Source organism: Nycticebus coucang, chromosome 15 (genome assembly GCF_027406575.1).
Source record: "Nycticebus coucang isolate mNycCou1 chromosome 15, mNycCou1.pri, whole genome shotgun sequence".
NCBI classification, from domain to species: Eukaryota; Metazoa; Chordata; class Mammalia; order Primates; family Lorisidae; genus Nycticebus; species Nycticebus coucang.
In genome coordinates this window covers 83,178,478-83,194,569 of record NC_069794.1, presented here as the reverse complement: position 1 = coordinate 83,194,569, position 16,092 = coordinate 83,178,478, and the positions used below count along the sequence as shown (strand labels likewise).

General features: G+C 40.3%; 1 protein-coding gene across 5 annotated transcripts in view; it reads right to left on the bottom strand.

Moving 5' to 3' along the window:
- Positions 1 to 252: 252 nt before the first annotated feature.
- FRY (FRY microtubule binding protein) overlaps positions 253 to 16,092 on the bottom strand; it is a 486,067-nt gene continuing 470,227 nt past the window's right edge. For 4 of the 5 annotated variants that reach the window (XM_053563486.1, XM_053563481.1, XM_053563485.1 and 1 more), the window contains 4 exons: positions 11,272 to 11,289; positions 9,389 to 9,499; positions 2,757 to 2,959; positions 253 to 1,711 (listed from right to left, as the gene is read on the bottom strand). In XM_053563486.1, coding sequence (XP_053419461.1) covers positions 1,453 to 1,711; positions 2,757 to 2,959; positions 9,389 to 9,499; positions 11,272 to 11,289 — 591 coding nt within the window. In that variant the 3' untranslated portion in view covers positions 253 to 1,452. The remainder of the gene's footprint in view (positions 1,712 to 2,756; positions 2,960 to 9,388; positions 9,500 to 11,271; positions 11,290 to 16,092) is intronic. The other variant, XM_053563483.1, reaches the window with a different exon arrangement.

The following is a 16,092-nucleotide window of genomic DNA, read 5'->3' as shown; positions in this document are numbered from 1 at the left end:
GATTTAGAGCTCTCACTCTTCTGATTTTTTTTCTTTGGTTCGTTACAGAAAGAACTGGTTGAAGGTCACAGTCTTTATTTGGTATCCACTTCCAGAGAGTATACTTACCTCCAGCTTCACAGGACCATGCACGGCACAGCCCCCATAGAATCCACGCGAATGGTGGCCCTTTGGGTTGTCACTGTGGCAACACACATGCAAACTTTAAATGTGTATCCAAGGCAAACACTTTCATTAGCTAGAAACTAGAAATAAAATTCATGGTCAACGTGTACTTTGTCTTTTTTTTTTTTTTTTTTTTTGTCTAAAGGAAGTTCTGAACAGAATCTCAGTCAAGATTACATCACAAAAACTTTAAATGTATTTACAGAGTGAATAAGTTACATAGATAAACTTTGAATATGTTGTCTGATGTGCAACAAGTTCACATGCATCCATTTAACACTTGACAGCATTAAGTTTAAGGGGGGGGGGACTTAAGAATGGCCCTTTACATATATATTACAAACAAATATGACATTTCTTAAGAAAGTGACAACTTGTGTTTTACCGTTATGATTCTACTTCCGGCTATCCAACTGGATATTAAAATATGCATGCGTGACAGGTGAAGAGATTTGGAATTTATATTGTGAATAATTTTTCTCTACAAAATGGCCAAGTTAATTAAAATTAACACTCATCCTTCTGTGGTATAAATATGCTCAAAAAAGCAACTTTCTAGTAAAAAGCAGCCAAGGTCCTTAAAAAGAGTCTATCTGGACCATTTTTGGTGCAAAGAGACCCAGGGCCTTCGGGAACAGTAGCCTAGCAACACAAGGAAGATACTTTATAGCAGCTCCTTTTAGATACAGTAATTGTATTCGAATTACAGTGTACATTAAATTGTAGTCCATTTACAATTCCCTTTTCATACATACAGGCTGTCAGCTTTTGACCATCTTACAATTTTCAGTGGCCAGCTTCATTCTGCCTGCCTCTCTCTATCCTCTGAAGAAAGGGAAAAGAAAAAAGAAAACGAAAAAAGGAAGACGAGGGAAAGAATGTACAAGTTTTAGAATATAAAATTTTCTTTTAGTGAAGAAAACATTGCACTTTTGCCAATCTAAAATTGTGTCTAGAAAGGAAGGTACTCTTCAGAGCAGTCAGCTTTGGTATGCAATGGAAGTCACCGCTTCAGTAGTGAGTTGCATATGCTGAATGAAATGATCACACGCCTGTGCCACACGGCGTGGCGGATGGAAGCTGTCCCAGGGCGTTCTAAGCTACCTTGGTTCTTATAGTATTGCTACAGGTTGGAAGTTCCGCCATCCTCTTTAGAAAAAGCCCTACAGGTAACAAGAGGGAGAACAGTCTGTCCAAGCCTTTTGAAGGCTGAGAAGACACTGAAGGACGTCGCCCCAGCATGGCAGCAGTGCCAGCCTGGAACCCATGGGGCCTGGGAGGCTCCTGTCAGAGACTAGTGCCAGAAACGCTGGAGTCTGGAAGGAAGGCAGTGAGGACTCGGTAACTCTGGGCCCTGCGGATCATGTCCCGGATCTCCATGTTCAGCTCCATCAGCTTGGTGCAGATCTCAGTGAGGCTCTGGTTGGACCCCACCAATGCGTAAGTACCCGTCTGTCCCAGAGTTTGGTGACGGAAATAAATATTCAGTAGTGTCTGGACTTCGTCATCAGAACTGCTTCCAAAGATGTCATTGGGCCATAGACTTCTGCAGTCAAAAAGAATAGCACAGATGAGAGGCACTGTTGGCCATAAAGTTGGGACGTTATGAGTCTTCATTAGTATAAGAATATTAGTTCATTTTTTTGAGACAGTCTCACTCTATCACCCTGGGTAGAGTGCTGTGGCACCATAGTTCACAGCAACCTCAAACTCTTGGGCTCAAGATCCTCTTGCCTCAACTTCCCAAGTAGCTGGGACTACAGGCATCCACCACGTCGCCTGGCTAGTTTTAGAGATGGGGTCTCACTCTTGCTCAGGTTGGTCTGGAATTCCTGAGCTCAAGCAGCCCACCTGCCTCCACCTTCCAGAGTGCTAGGATTGCAGGCGTGAGACACCACTAATGGCCAAGACCATTAGTTTATTTTTTTAAAAAGGCTTTGAGATAATTCTCATGCCATATAATTCACCCACTAAAGCATGCAATTGCGTGTGTTTTAGTATATTCAGAGTTGTGCAAACATCACATAAATTTAGAATGTTAGATACTGTTTTTAATGAAATGCCCAAAGTATAAAAATATCAGAATGGAATCTGATACTCTTAAACATTTATCCTAGTTGCTACAGCATCTTGGTTCCAATAAATGTGAATATAGTATCAAAACAGATGGACAACCCCCCCCAAAATATGTTTAAATGTTAATTAAAAATTATATCAAGGTATGCATTCAAAGCCTTCAGTATTCTGTCATTTTAGGGATGACAAATGACAAGAACCAACGCCAATACTCTATTGAGTCAGGGTCTCACTGTATCACCCAGGCTGGTCTTCTACTCCTGGCCTCAAGTGATTCTCCTGCCTCAGCCCCTCTAGTAGCTGGGATTACAGATGTGAGCCTGTTATCACCTTGCAGCACCAACACTTTCGATGTGTAAGTTCAGAAATCCGAGTGTTTCTGACTTGGTGCCAGTAAAGATCTGAGAAGAGACATATAAAGTATCTAAGCACGCCTCCTGTAGTGAGCTAGTCCCTGAAGGTGACAAAGTAACAACATTTTCTCTAACCACCTGTAAAAGAAATAGCAGAGTCACCTGCATTCCCTGATTTGCCGCAAAGCTTTGCCCAGTTCGTTGTTCTTCAGGCACTCCAGCATGGACTGGATGGCTGCTTCCGTGGACGTGAAGGATGGCTCAGACCACGCACCCTCTGCATAAAGAGGGTCCGCGGCGATGGCTGCTGTGGCTTCCTTCAGGTGTTTCTTTAGGTCACTCAGTTCCCTGGACATATTCAGCAGCTGTTAAAAAAAATTTTTTTTTTTAAAATACTGCGTTTAGGTAAAGAAGGAATTTTACATTCCAAAAGGAAAAAAATGGATCATATGGGTTTGATTTAAGCACAAGCTTAATTTAAATACATTGGTAAATTCAAACAGGACAGGTGACAGTGGACTCAATGATGTGTGTCAGGATTGAGGGTTGTGTGTGCATTGCATGGAGTAACTCTGAGCCAGCAGATGGGATCCTCTCCTTATATTAAAAAGTAAGACTTCATTTAAAAGGTAGAGGGAAAAGTAGAGTAGACCTGGTTGAAATGTTGATGCCGTAGTAAATACAATGGGAACACAGATGCGTTAACAGACTTTCATGCTTTAGTCTTCTCATCTGTGAGACTGAAGACATTACCTACCTCACCTCACAGAATAACCTCAAAGATTAAATGAAATAATGTATATAAAAGGCGTAGGACAGTTTTAGATAATGTGTAAGTGCTCAATAAATGTAATCCTGAGCATGAACTCTGTTTTAACAGCTAAGTTTTTCTCACTGTTCTATGCCGTGGAAAAAGACTGAAGACAATTTTGAAAAGGAGGAATATTAAAGTAAAATATTAGTATTAAGGCCACAGAGGTAAAAGATGTTTTCCCTGAAGGTTACTATACTCAAAGATCCAGAGTGTTAGAAAAGATTTAAATAAGAGAAACCCTGTATCACTTTTAAGTGCCCCAAAATGTGCTATGGAAGACAGCTGTTCTGCAATTTGATCTCAAGAGCATTTTTTTTTTTTATTTTATGAGACAGTCTCATTCTGTTGCCCTGGGTGGAGTGCCATGGCTTCAGAGCTCATAGCAACCTCAAACTCTTGGGCTGTGAGCAATCTTGCCTCAGCTTCCCGAATACCTGGGACTACAGGCATGCACCACTATGCCCTGCTAGTTTTTATTTGTTTATTTGGGGTTTTGTTTGTTTCGTTGGTTGTTTTTTTCTTGTTTCTATTTTTAGTAGAGATGGGGTCTCACTCTTGCTCAGGCAGGTCTCGAACTCCTGCGCTCAAGCAATCCTCCTGCCTCGGCCTCCCAGAGTGCTAGCATTACAGGCATTAGCCATCACACTCGGCCATCAAAAGCATTTTTAAAAGGCATAAAGTTAAAACGTTTTTTTCCTGGTGTATGGCAATTTGCTGAGTTGATGATGCCCATTTACTTTGGAAAGCTATTTACTGTTCCCCTTCATTCCTAGCTTTTGTACTCATGGTACAAACTATTAAGCAAAAGATACAAAGGACTATTTTTTCTTCACACAAATGTCTGTTAAATTCAACTACACCTACTGTAGATGAAGGTTGAAAATTTACTGAGATAATCTTTCAAAATAAGATACAAGAATATCTTGGTTTTGTATTTAATTTTAAGTTTTTAAGTCAGTTTTTCAATTATTTTAAACCTAGGTCAGTTTTTAACACTGTGTGTGTATTTAAATAGCACAGTGTCATACAGGCTTATCTCAGGGATGCTGTGGGTTTGGTCTGAGACTGCAGCAATAAAGTGAATATTCAAATGAAGTGAGTCACATGATTTTTCCAGTGTGTATAAAAGTTCTACTTATACTATATTGTAGTCTAAGTAGAATTATGTCCAAAAGGCAACGCATGTGACTTAACTAAAAAATACTTTATTGCTGGGCGGCGCCTGTGGCTCAGTGAGTAGGGCGCCAGCCCCATATGCCAAGGGTGGCGGGTTCAAACCCAGCCCCAGCCAAACTGCAATAAAAAAATAGCCGGGCGTTGTGGCGGGTGCCTGTAGTCCCAGCTACTCGGGAGGCTGAGGCAAGAGAATCGGGTAAGCCCAAGAGTTAGAGGTTGCTGTGAGCCGTGTGATGCCACGGCACTCTACCTGAGGGTGGTACAGTGAGACTCTGTATCTACAAAAAAAAAAAAAAAACTTTATTGCTAAAAATGCTAATGATCATCTATCTGAGTCCTCAGTGAGTCATAATCTTGCTGCTAGTGGAGGGAGAGCCTCGCCTTGAGGTCGACGGCTGGTGACTGGACTGGGGTGGTGGTGCCGACGGCTGGCACGGCTGTGGCAATTTCTTAAGCTGAGACAAGAATGACATTTGCCTCAAGGATTGACTCCTCCTCCTTTCACAGAAATATTTCTCTGTAGCATGTGGCGCTGTGTGGTAGCATGTCACTGACGGCAGAACTTCCTTCAGAACTGGAGTCCATCCTCTTAAACTCTGCCACTGCATTACTGTTAAGTTTATGTAAATCTCTAAATCTTTTGTTGTCATTTTAACAATGTTCACAGCATCTGCACTAGGAGTGGATTCCCCCTCAAGAAACCACTTTCTTTGCTGGGTCACAGAAGCGACTTCTCATTCATTCAGACTGTAGCAGGAGATGGCAGTAGTTCAGCCCCATCTTCAGGCTCCACTTGTAATCCTAGTTCTCTTACTACCTCCCTCACATCTTTAGAGACTTCCTCTGCTGAGAGCTTGGACCCCTCAAAGTCCCCCAAAGCCTTGCCCTTCTTCCAAACTCCCTCTCGAGGCTGTTATTTTCACCTCCTCTCATGAATCATGAATACTATTAATGGCATTTAGAATAGTGAATCCTTTCCCACACTTGATGATCCCTGGGCTGCAGAATGGTGGTTGTGTTAGCAGGTATGAAATCCCACATTAACCTCCTTGTACCTCTCCATCAGAGCTTTGGGTGTCTAGGTGTGTTGTTAATGAGCAGTAATATTTTCAAAGAAACCTTTTTTTCTGAGCATTACATCTCAGGTGGGCTTAAAATATTCAGTAAACCACACCGTAGATAGATGGGCTATCATCCAGGCTTTGATCCTTCATTTATAGAATGGTAGGTAGATTTAGCATAATTCTTAAGGTGCCTAGGAGTTTTCAAATGCTAAGTGAGCACTGACTTCAACTTCAAGTCACCAGCTTCTTGGCCCTGTAGTAGGAGAGTCCGGTTGTCCTTTTTTCTTTTGGCCTTTGAAACTTTGAAGAAAGGCATTGACTTCTCTCTTGCTAAGTCCTACAAGGCATCTTCCAGTAGAAGGTTGTTTCACCTACACTGAAACTCTGTTGTTGAGGTAGCCCCCTTCGTCCATGATCTCAGCTAGATCTTCTGTATAATTTCCTGCTGCTTCTCCATCAAGATTTTGCTTCACTTTGCACTTTTAGGGAGATGGCATCTTTTCTTAAACCCTGAGAAGAAACTTCTAGTAACTTAAGATTTTTCTTTTGCAGCTTCCTAACCTCTCTCAGCCTTCTTGGAATTAAAGTGAGTTGGGGCCTTGCCCTGGATCCGGCTTTGGCTTGGGGTGGGTTGTATCTTGATCTTCTATCCAGAACATTCAAACTTTCTCCATATCAGCAATTAGACAGTTTCTCCTTCTTACCATTCCTGTTGTTCACCAAAGTAGCACTTCTAATTTCTTCAAGAACTTTCCTTTGAATTCACAAATTGGCTGTTTGGCACAAGGGGTCGACCTTCTGGCCTCCCTCGGCTCTCAACATGCCTTCCTCACTAATCTGTCTTTTGATTTAAAGTGAGAGATATGTGACCTTTCCTTTCTCTAGAACATTTGGAGGCCATTATAGGGTTCTTAATTGGCCTACTTTCAATATTGTGTCTTGGGGACTAGGAAGGTTCAAGGAAAGGGAGAGAGACCCCAATGGCCAGCTAGTAGAGCTGTCAGAACATTTATAGATTAAGTTTATCTATAAATGGCATCATAGCTCACAGTCACCCCAGACTCCTTGAGGTATTGTGAGAACTACTAAAATGTGACTCAGAGGACATGAAGTGAGCAGATGCTTTTGGAAAAATGGCACCAAGAGGCTTGTTGGACACAAGGTTGTTACAAACCTTCACTTTGTAAAAAAACATAGTATCTGTAAAGTGTAATAAAATAAAATAACAAGAAAATGAGTTGTGTCTGTATATACAATATTTACAACTTACATATGATACTTAATACTTACCAAGACTTGCAATATTGAGAATCTCATTAGATTTAAAATAATTACACATATAATATACACATACATACACACGTATGCATGGTATCATAATTTGCCATTCTAAAGTCAATCTCCAGTTGCTTTTTTAAAATAGAAAATGACATGTGAGTTGGATTTGTGTGTCCTCTATGACAAAGATGACTCTAGGGATCCTGTTAGTTCTTGCTTAGAAGAAGAAGAAGAATAAACTTAACCTTGGTCATATGATAACAGGTAAATGTCAACTGTTCTCTCTTTTATCTGATAACTTCTAGTTCTATAGAGGAAAATTGGTTTGTGAAAAGCTCCTCACAAAAAAGTCTGATTCATGCCTCCCTTGAAATGAGCATTTGAAAATATCCTTAAAAGTTACACAGTTTCATACCCTTAAAAGTTACACAGTTTCGGGCGGCGCCTGTGGCTCGGTGAGCAGGGCGCCGGCCCCATATACCGAGGGTGGTGGGTTCAAACCCAGCCCCGGCCAAACTGCAACAAAAAAATAGCTGGGCGTTGTGGCGGGCGCCTGTGGTCCCAGCTACTCAGGAGGCTGAGGCAGGAGAATCGCCTAAGCCCAGGAGTTGGAGGTTGCTGTGAGCTGTGACGCCACGGCACACTACAGAGGGCAATAAAGTGAAACTCTGTCTCTACAAAAAAAAAAAAAAAAGTTACACAGTTTCTTTTCTTTTTTCAAAGCAAGTAGTAAATGGTAAAATGGTTGTCATTCTCTGTCTCTTGCGGCTTCCCCTTGTCTGTCCTCTCCTGAGACTGTGTGGTTCCCCAGACTTTATCCTCATGTCTCTGCTCTGGCTGGGATGGTTTCTGCTGGGACTTCTGCTTGTTCACAATCATGACCACACCTGTGTCTTTTGTCTAGACCTCTCTCCTGACCCCCAGATCCTAATATTTAACTACCTGCAAGAGGTCAGTCATTCTTAAGCCTGGTTCTGGGCCAGCAGGCAGGAAGCTTGATGTCTGGTTGTCCCTGTGCCTCAGTCTTTCCTTTTATAGGCCTGTCTCAGCTGTGGCGCCACAGTCACCGGGTTCATCTGAGCCGGAAACTGAGTGTCATCTCTGACTCTTCCCTCCCCTCATCAGCTGTATGTGTCTTCTGTCTTAACTGTGTCTCACATTCCTTCCTTCCTTCCTCCTCTCCATACCCAGCACTTCTGTCTTGGTGCAAACTCTCTTCTCCTGTCAGATTTCAGCAGCTTCATAAATGGTCTCCACGTCTCCAATCCGGCTGTAATCAAATGACAGCTGCCGTAGAGATCTAACTGAACTACTCCTGGGCGCAGTATCTCCATGATCTTGCGCCCTCCGTCTCTCCCCCGACAGGTCTTATTTCATCATTCCTTTTTGGCTTGCGTTTTTACATTCTGGCAATACTAAATTGCACGTGGTTCCTTTCTGTTTACCACCAGGCTTCTGGCCATGCAGTCTAATCAGAATGCTCCTGAGTAGCCCCTGCTTCACCTCCCCAAGACATCCTTTAGGAGTCTGCTAGGGCGACTTCCTCCTGAAACCTCTCCAGTTTCAACCTTTCTCACTTACAGAGAAATTAGGGGTTCATACTCTGTGCTCCCCTAATACTCAGTGCACACCACCTTCATTTCACTTACTACATCACAGTGGTATTTCTTCACTTGTAGAAAAGGTTTGGCTCGCTCAGCAGTGGTATGTTTAAATTATTTTACTTTCTAATTTATTATTATTATTTTTAAGACAGAGTGTCACTTTGCTGCCGTTGGTAGAGTGCCATGGCATCATAGCTCACAACCATCCCAGATTCCTAAGGTCAAGTGATTCTCCTGCCTCAGCCTCCCAAGTAGTTGGGATTACAGGTGCCTGCCACAATGCCCAGCTATTTTTAGAGATGGAGTCTTGCTTTGGTTCAGGCTGGTCTCGAACTCCTGAGCTCAGACAATCCACCCGCCTCGGCCTCCCAGAGTACTAGGATTGCAGGTGAGAGCCACCGCATCTGGCCTACTTCTATATTTAAAAGTATTAAAGCATCCTGATGCCAAGCAGGACAGGAAACTGAATGAACCAAACACACTGTAGATATTTCATTTTTATCTTGGTAAAATGGAAGTATGGCAAGTATGAAGAGCTAAATGCAAGGAAGAAAAACCACAATATGAGGTTATTCTTCAAATAATGATGCCCAGCCCCAGGGCCAGGATGGAGGGGATTCCAATGACGCATCTCGGGCATACACACAGGAGGGTGTGTGTTCTTGCTCTTACACTTGTCCTTAAATTTCGAGGCACCTCACTTTCCTGCCCTAGTCCTGACCATGCATTTAGAACTGAGAATAGAAATAAACATAAGACACATTTATTTCAGACTTGTGCTTGAGCAAAATAATTATGTGGGAATGAAGTCACTCGGGCGGTTATACATGGGATGGGTTTGGGAATGCGCGGACTCACCTCTGGCATGGAGCTAACTTCATGCACCTGGCCGATGAGCTTACAGTAGGACTGAAAAAGCAATAGCAGCTGGAAGTGTAGTTTATATAATCTCTGACACAGTTCCAATTGCTAAAGAGAGAATGTGCATGGGAAGAAATGGTTACTAAGGATCGTTCTTGCATAACCGGTAAAATTTCAGTGGAGACAAACACAGTTTCTTAAATTAAGGAAACGTAACTTGCCATTAGCATTCCAAATAAAATAGAAAAACAAAACCCAGTCAATAAATATCAGTGAGAAATCCACAGCATCATACAGAATATCATAGTCTATTATAATGGAAGATGACTAGAGAGTAGCAGCTAGAAAGGGACTGAGTGAATTACCAAATTTCCATTCTATTTGCCCATTAATACCTACAAACTATAGCTGAGTGGTTGTCTTTGTTTTTAGAGGCTATGAATTGTTTTTAAAAGCAAAGAATTCATTTTTATTAACAGTATTTTTGAAAGGGAAAACATTAAGTTGTTCTGGATGTTAAAGTTATAAATTCAGTAAACAGATCACTCTGGGACAACCTTGGCTTCCATTCGGGTGCAGACAGGCACCTTAAAGTCTGTGTAAACACAAGAGTCACACCATCCTTCACTGTACCAGTTTACTGATGAGGCTCCTACTTCATGCATAAGAAATATTTGGAACCCAAGAGATAAAAAGGGGCCAAAAATGCTTAGAGAAAAGGAGAAATTATGAAAACATTCAAAACTTTCTGTGGAAGGATATTAGAAAGTAATCATACAACACGGTCCTTGAGACCTCGTAGATACCTATGGAATGTAAAATGTTTTTATGATCTGGCTTATGTAAACACCACGAGGAGGAAAAATCATGAATAATTCCAGTGCAAATGATCATACCAGTCTTTGAACTGTGTCCTTTACACTTTGCCTATTTTATTCCAAGAATGAATTAGCTTGTAGGTAGTGGGTGAGAGTCTATGAAAGGAAAAGAATAACCTTCACTAGACAGAATTTCATGGCCAGCAGTCACCAGGGAAAGTGGGTTAAATGTGGTTAAACTAAACACTGTTCTGTTTTCCAGTGGAGCAGGATAAATAGGGCCTTTCTTTTACTAAGGATTATAAACAACTCAGGTCACAATTGAGAGCTTCTGAGGTGACTTAAAATTGTTCCTTCAAATTAGTTTAAGAATAGAAATCAAAATAATTTAGATTTTAGGAAAAACATCCTATTGATTATTATCAACAGACTTTTGACTAATTCTTAAAAGTTACTCAAATTTATGCTAAGACTATGCTGCATGAAATACCCCCCCAAATCCCCTTCCCTGCTTCTTAGGGGGAAAACAATTCTGCTTGGATTTATTGATCTCTCAATACTGGTAACCAGCCTAAGTTTAAAGAAACAGTTTCAATCACTGATGACCTCAAATGAGATATTTGGTTCTTTTAGTAAAACATTTTACAGTATGGTCATTTAAACTTTTCTTTATGGCATCCTTTTAAATACTGGTATAAAAGATAACTGCCAGAGACTTGCAAATAAATAAAAAGGTATTGTTTAAAAACAATGTTACCTTCACAATTTAGGGTGAAACCTAGCTATGAAAACTCCGACTTTCCGAAGTGCCAAATAATGGTAGTTATTACTTGAAATGTTCCGCTGACAGTATGAGAATTCATAGCAATGTAGGTTTCTACCTGGGGGGCGAAAGCAGCCCAGAATGCTATCAATAAACTACCACGTCTCAATCTACCAAATAAAATAAAATGAAATGAAAAAGGGGAAACATGCTAAGAGATACAATAGTAACGGTAAAAATAAGGTTTGTTATGGGTCCATGCCTAAATGGACAAAGAGTATGAAAGAAAGTTAACTTACTGCCAGAGATTCCATTTGCTACACAGCAAGCATGGCACAGGAAACAAAGGAAAGGAAAGAAAGTACAGGGTCAGTGTACGCATGCAACAGAAAGCACGGCCCTCTTCCAAGAGCAGAACCGTCAGCAGTATTAGCATTGCTCGCTCAAACTCCATCAATGGTTGCAAATGTTGTACCCATTCAACATGCACAGCATTCCAGTTAAAAACAAGCTCTAATGGGAAACATATCATTGAAAAAACTTAATTTTTAATCTTTCAGGCTCTCTGATTAGTTGGTTTAGATTTTGTCAGTCAAAGAGACTAGAAATCAAAACTTTTATTGCTTAAAGATTTTAGTGGTTGTGATGCACATAAGTATGTGAACATTGTAACACTGGGAGGCTGGATGACTAATTTGAAGAACTGTGGCCCCAAACAAATTACACCATTGCTTTACTCTAATTCAGGCAGAGTGTTTATTGTGTTTAGTTGCATATCTACTACACGACGATCATCCAATTGACATTGAATATAATTACTATCTAAGTGGCATTTTCTTTAGTTCAGCTGCCTTCCACATCAAGGATATTTTATAGCCCTGCTATAATTTGTAATCACAAAGGACTAAACATTATGTATAGAAGTAATTTTCTTACATTTTACTTTTATAATAATTTTTCTCCAACAGACAATTTCTTTCTTTTTTTTAGACAGAGTCTCACTATGTCGCCCTCGGTAGAGTGCCGTGGCATCACAGCTCACAGCAACCTCAAACAAATACCAGGTTGGGCTTAAGCGATTCTCTTGCCTCAGCCTCCCAAGTAGCTGAGACTACAGGTGCCTGCCACAATGCCTAGCTGTTTTTTGGTTATAGTTGTCATTGTTGTTTAGCAGGCCCAGGCTGGATTTGAACCTGCCAGCTCCGGTGTATGTGGCTGGCACCATAACCACTAAGCTACAGGTGCCGAGCCCCAACAGACAATTTCTAAAAGTAATTTAAAATTGATGGTTAGTCTAAAATAATATAAATTTGTAATATAAACTTGTAATATAAATTTTGATGTCCCCATATCATAACCATAGAATGGGTTTAAGGAAAGTTTGGGGATGTGGAAAGAGATAACCACAACTTGACAGAGTATTTTTCAATTTGACCATTCTTAATTATGGGTTAATGTAACTGGTTCTGAAGTTTCAAAATGTTTAAGGACTTACCTAACAGTTTCTAATCTTTGACCATAAAAAAACCCTAATTTTAAAGCTATCTCAAAAAATCTCTGGATTACCATCAGTTTAATATATTCTACTTTATTATAAGGTATAGTGCATAAGATCAACTGTCAAACTATTATTTATTGATATCTACAACTGTAATTAAAGGATCACCACCAACAATCCCCATCCTGTCTCCCAAGGGTCTCTTCTTCCCTCACTTATTGATAATATCTTGTGGGTCTGGCATATTGATGACTGTTGCGTTATGTTTACTGAGTGGTTTTTTGGACCTTGGCCATAAATATCTTTCAAAGTTTTAAAAGGTAAACACCTTTAAGCCTGTGCTGTAGATCGCACAGCTTGAGTATTTAGTATTTTTAAGAAAACTTTATGTCTAGAAGTTTCTACATCCAAATGTTTTTTTTTCTTTTTTTTTTCATCCAAATGTTATGTACTGAAATACAATGTCATATTAGATTGGCACACGGGGCCAGTTGAAGTGTATTTAGATGCAGAATCTGTACCGTGAAGACTTTTTGGACAACATCAAATACGACTGAAATGTTTAGTACGCGGTTTAGCAAGGAGCTGCTTCTAGCATGGAATTTATTTTTCAGAAGTGTGGAATGAAGCAATGCTAAGTGAATTTCAGGGTCTTGTGTGAAGAAAACAGCCGTCTTTTTATTGTTTTCCAAAACAAGGTTGTAATTCACGGTGGTCATTAAATCAGTTAAAGGAAAATCTCTGTTCAATACAGTGAAATGGTACAAAGGAATTTCATTGTCGATGAATCCCTCCCACTCAGCTCTCAGGGCATGAAATAATGTGTTTCTTGGGAGATGGCCAGCCCTGACAAATACCAGTTCCCGGTATCCTTCCTAAACTCTCCTTTTTAGGTAGGCTAGTTCAAGCTTCCTTGGTATTTATTATCTCAGAGTCCTTTTCTAGGCCACAGGCTGGGACCTAGTTTGCATTCAGAGTTCCAAAAAGATAGTGAAAAATTCCTTCCTAGGGGGATCATTTTATGGAAAATGTTAAAACATTTCTCCACCGTGCTCATGTTTTCCTGTTTCTAAGTTCTGAAAATAATCCCTTGAGAAGTCTTTATAAACTTACATGTGTTTCCATGACTTTAGGTTCTTTTGAACATGTGGGAATTTTTTTTTTAAGACATAGACTTTCACTGTATCACTCAGGCTGGAGTGCAGTGGCCTCATCACTACAGCCTCAAATTCTTGGGCTCAAGCAGCTGGGACTAGAGGCATGTACCACCACGTCTGGCTAATTTTTTAAATTTTATTGGAGAGATAGAATCTACTATGATATTGCCAATCTCCTAGCCTTAAGCAATATTCCTGCCTCAGCCTCCCAAAATGCTGGGATTACAGGCACAAGCCACCGTACCTAGCTGGGAATGTCAATGTTTTATATGGTCACAAGGATATTCGTCAAGTCCTATACCTGCTCTCCTGACGTGGATTGATTTATAAATTTGATTTAGAGGTATGTTTTCTCAAAATAAGAAAAAGAGATCAAAAAGTCAAGATGTTAAGAACTGATCATCAACAACTGAGGAAGGGGCAACTTAAAGTCTGAGAATAATCTACCTCACACTGATTAACAGTAGCATAGCCACACCTGGTTTCTCTGTATTCTCATACCGGTTCCTGACATAGCCAGTCAGGGAAAATCTAGGACATTTTTGACATGACAGAAGATGAATCACAGTGTACTATATTAGCTATTATTTGCATCATATTTAATCTCTGAAAGTCAAGGGTTTAAACTAAATGGGATAAAATTTAGGAAGCCTTATTGATAAGCCCTCTTAAGCAGGGAGGAACAGTATGTACCCAGCTATTGCTAAACTGCCTGGGTCTGGCACATGGATGACTATTTCTTTGATGAGTAGTTTTTTGGACCTTGGTCATAAATATCTTTCAGTGCTTAGAAAGATAAATACCTTCAAGCCTATGATACAGATTATACACCGTAAGGTATTTACATTTTTTTTTTTTTTTTAAGACAAAGGCTCACTCTGTTGCTCTGGGTAGAGTGCTATGGTGTCATAGCTCACAGCAACCTCGAATCCTGTGCTATAGTGATCCTCCTGTCTCAGCCTCCTGAGTAGCTGGGGACTGTAGGTGGGCACCACTGTACCAGTTAATTTTTCTATTTTAGTAGAGGCAGGATCTTACTCTTGCTCAGGCTGGTCTTGAACTCTTGAGCTCAAGCAATCCACTTGCCTCGTCCACCCACTGTGCTAGGATTACAGGCGTGAGCCACCATGCCTTGCCAGGTATTTACTATTATTTTTGAGGAATCTGTAAACTAACTCTGGACATTTCTTTAGCCAATATGGGAAAGAAGATTACTTATAGAAGAAAAACTGACTGTATCTGAAAGATGATGTTTAATGGATAACCACTTAACTGGAAAAAAGTCTCATCTTGTTCAGTGTATAAATTTTTCAACTTGTGTAAGAAGAGAGGTTACAGGCTTCTTGTTCATGGCTTATGTAGATAAGACAGTACAGACCTGAGAGGTTAGTGTCCAAAAAGACCCTACCTTGGAATGATGATTTGCAAGTAGTAAGATGAAATATAGTAGGGCTAAATGTAAATTATTATACTTGAGTCTAAAGAGTAGGTGTTCAGTAGTGTTCAGACATATCTTTTGAATTATTCCAGAAGACAACTTGACTAAAACTGGGAGATAGAGAAAATCACTTAATGAGGTGGAAGCACCCCAGCTTTTCAGGGGCCATCTCTGCAGAACTAGGAGGGTGAACTTGATAGGGCCAAGACTGAAGCTGGTGGCTGGAGAACCAGAAATGAGATGTCCAGAGACCCTGCACCACTAAACTACCTACTTATATCCATTCCAGAATGAATTCCACAAGAAACGGCGAGGACAATGGGAACCAACATCTTTAATTAGAAGTACTGCTTTTATTATTATTTTTTTTAAGACAAGCATGAAACAAAGCTTACTGAGGAAGAGAAAGACAGGCTTAGAGGGTAAGAAAGCTTACAAAGCAGGATTCATTCGCCATGGACAGCGAACCAGCCTCCGTTGTCAGTGCAATAGGCAAAGAGGCAGAAATGCTGGTTTTAAGTTACGAAGAGATTTCTCTCTGTGTTTGATATGTGCAGGCTGAGAAACACCACTTACCACTTTTCTACAAGAGTGAAGGTGATCTCATGAGAGACATGCAAATCTCACTCTTTGTTTTATGTTCTGTTTAGTCTGTGCTGGCCCTTATTGTAGAAGGACTAGTATTATAATGACCAAGAAGCTTAAGTTACTTACTAATCATGTCTGTCTTTTAAAAAAAAATGTCTTTCCCAAAAGATACTTCCCAAGTATTAGCAACACTTTTCTTGGAAACACGGTTCATTTTATTGTTTTGAACATATACTGGAAATCCTCCTTCAACTGTGAGTTCAGCAGACAGAGGCTTCTATATACACACAGAGGTGTTTCTCATGTATGCAAATAAAATAATGCTATTTACATCATTTTCTGAAATACACAACCCTCTGAAGCTTTCATTCCAAATTTTGGGGACTTGGGTATAGAGGAATACTTTTCTATTAGAAGAAAAACAACAGTCCAAGCACCA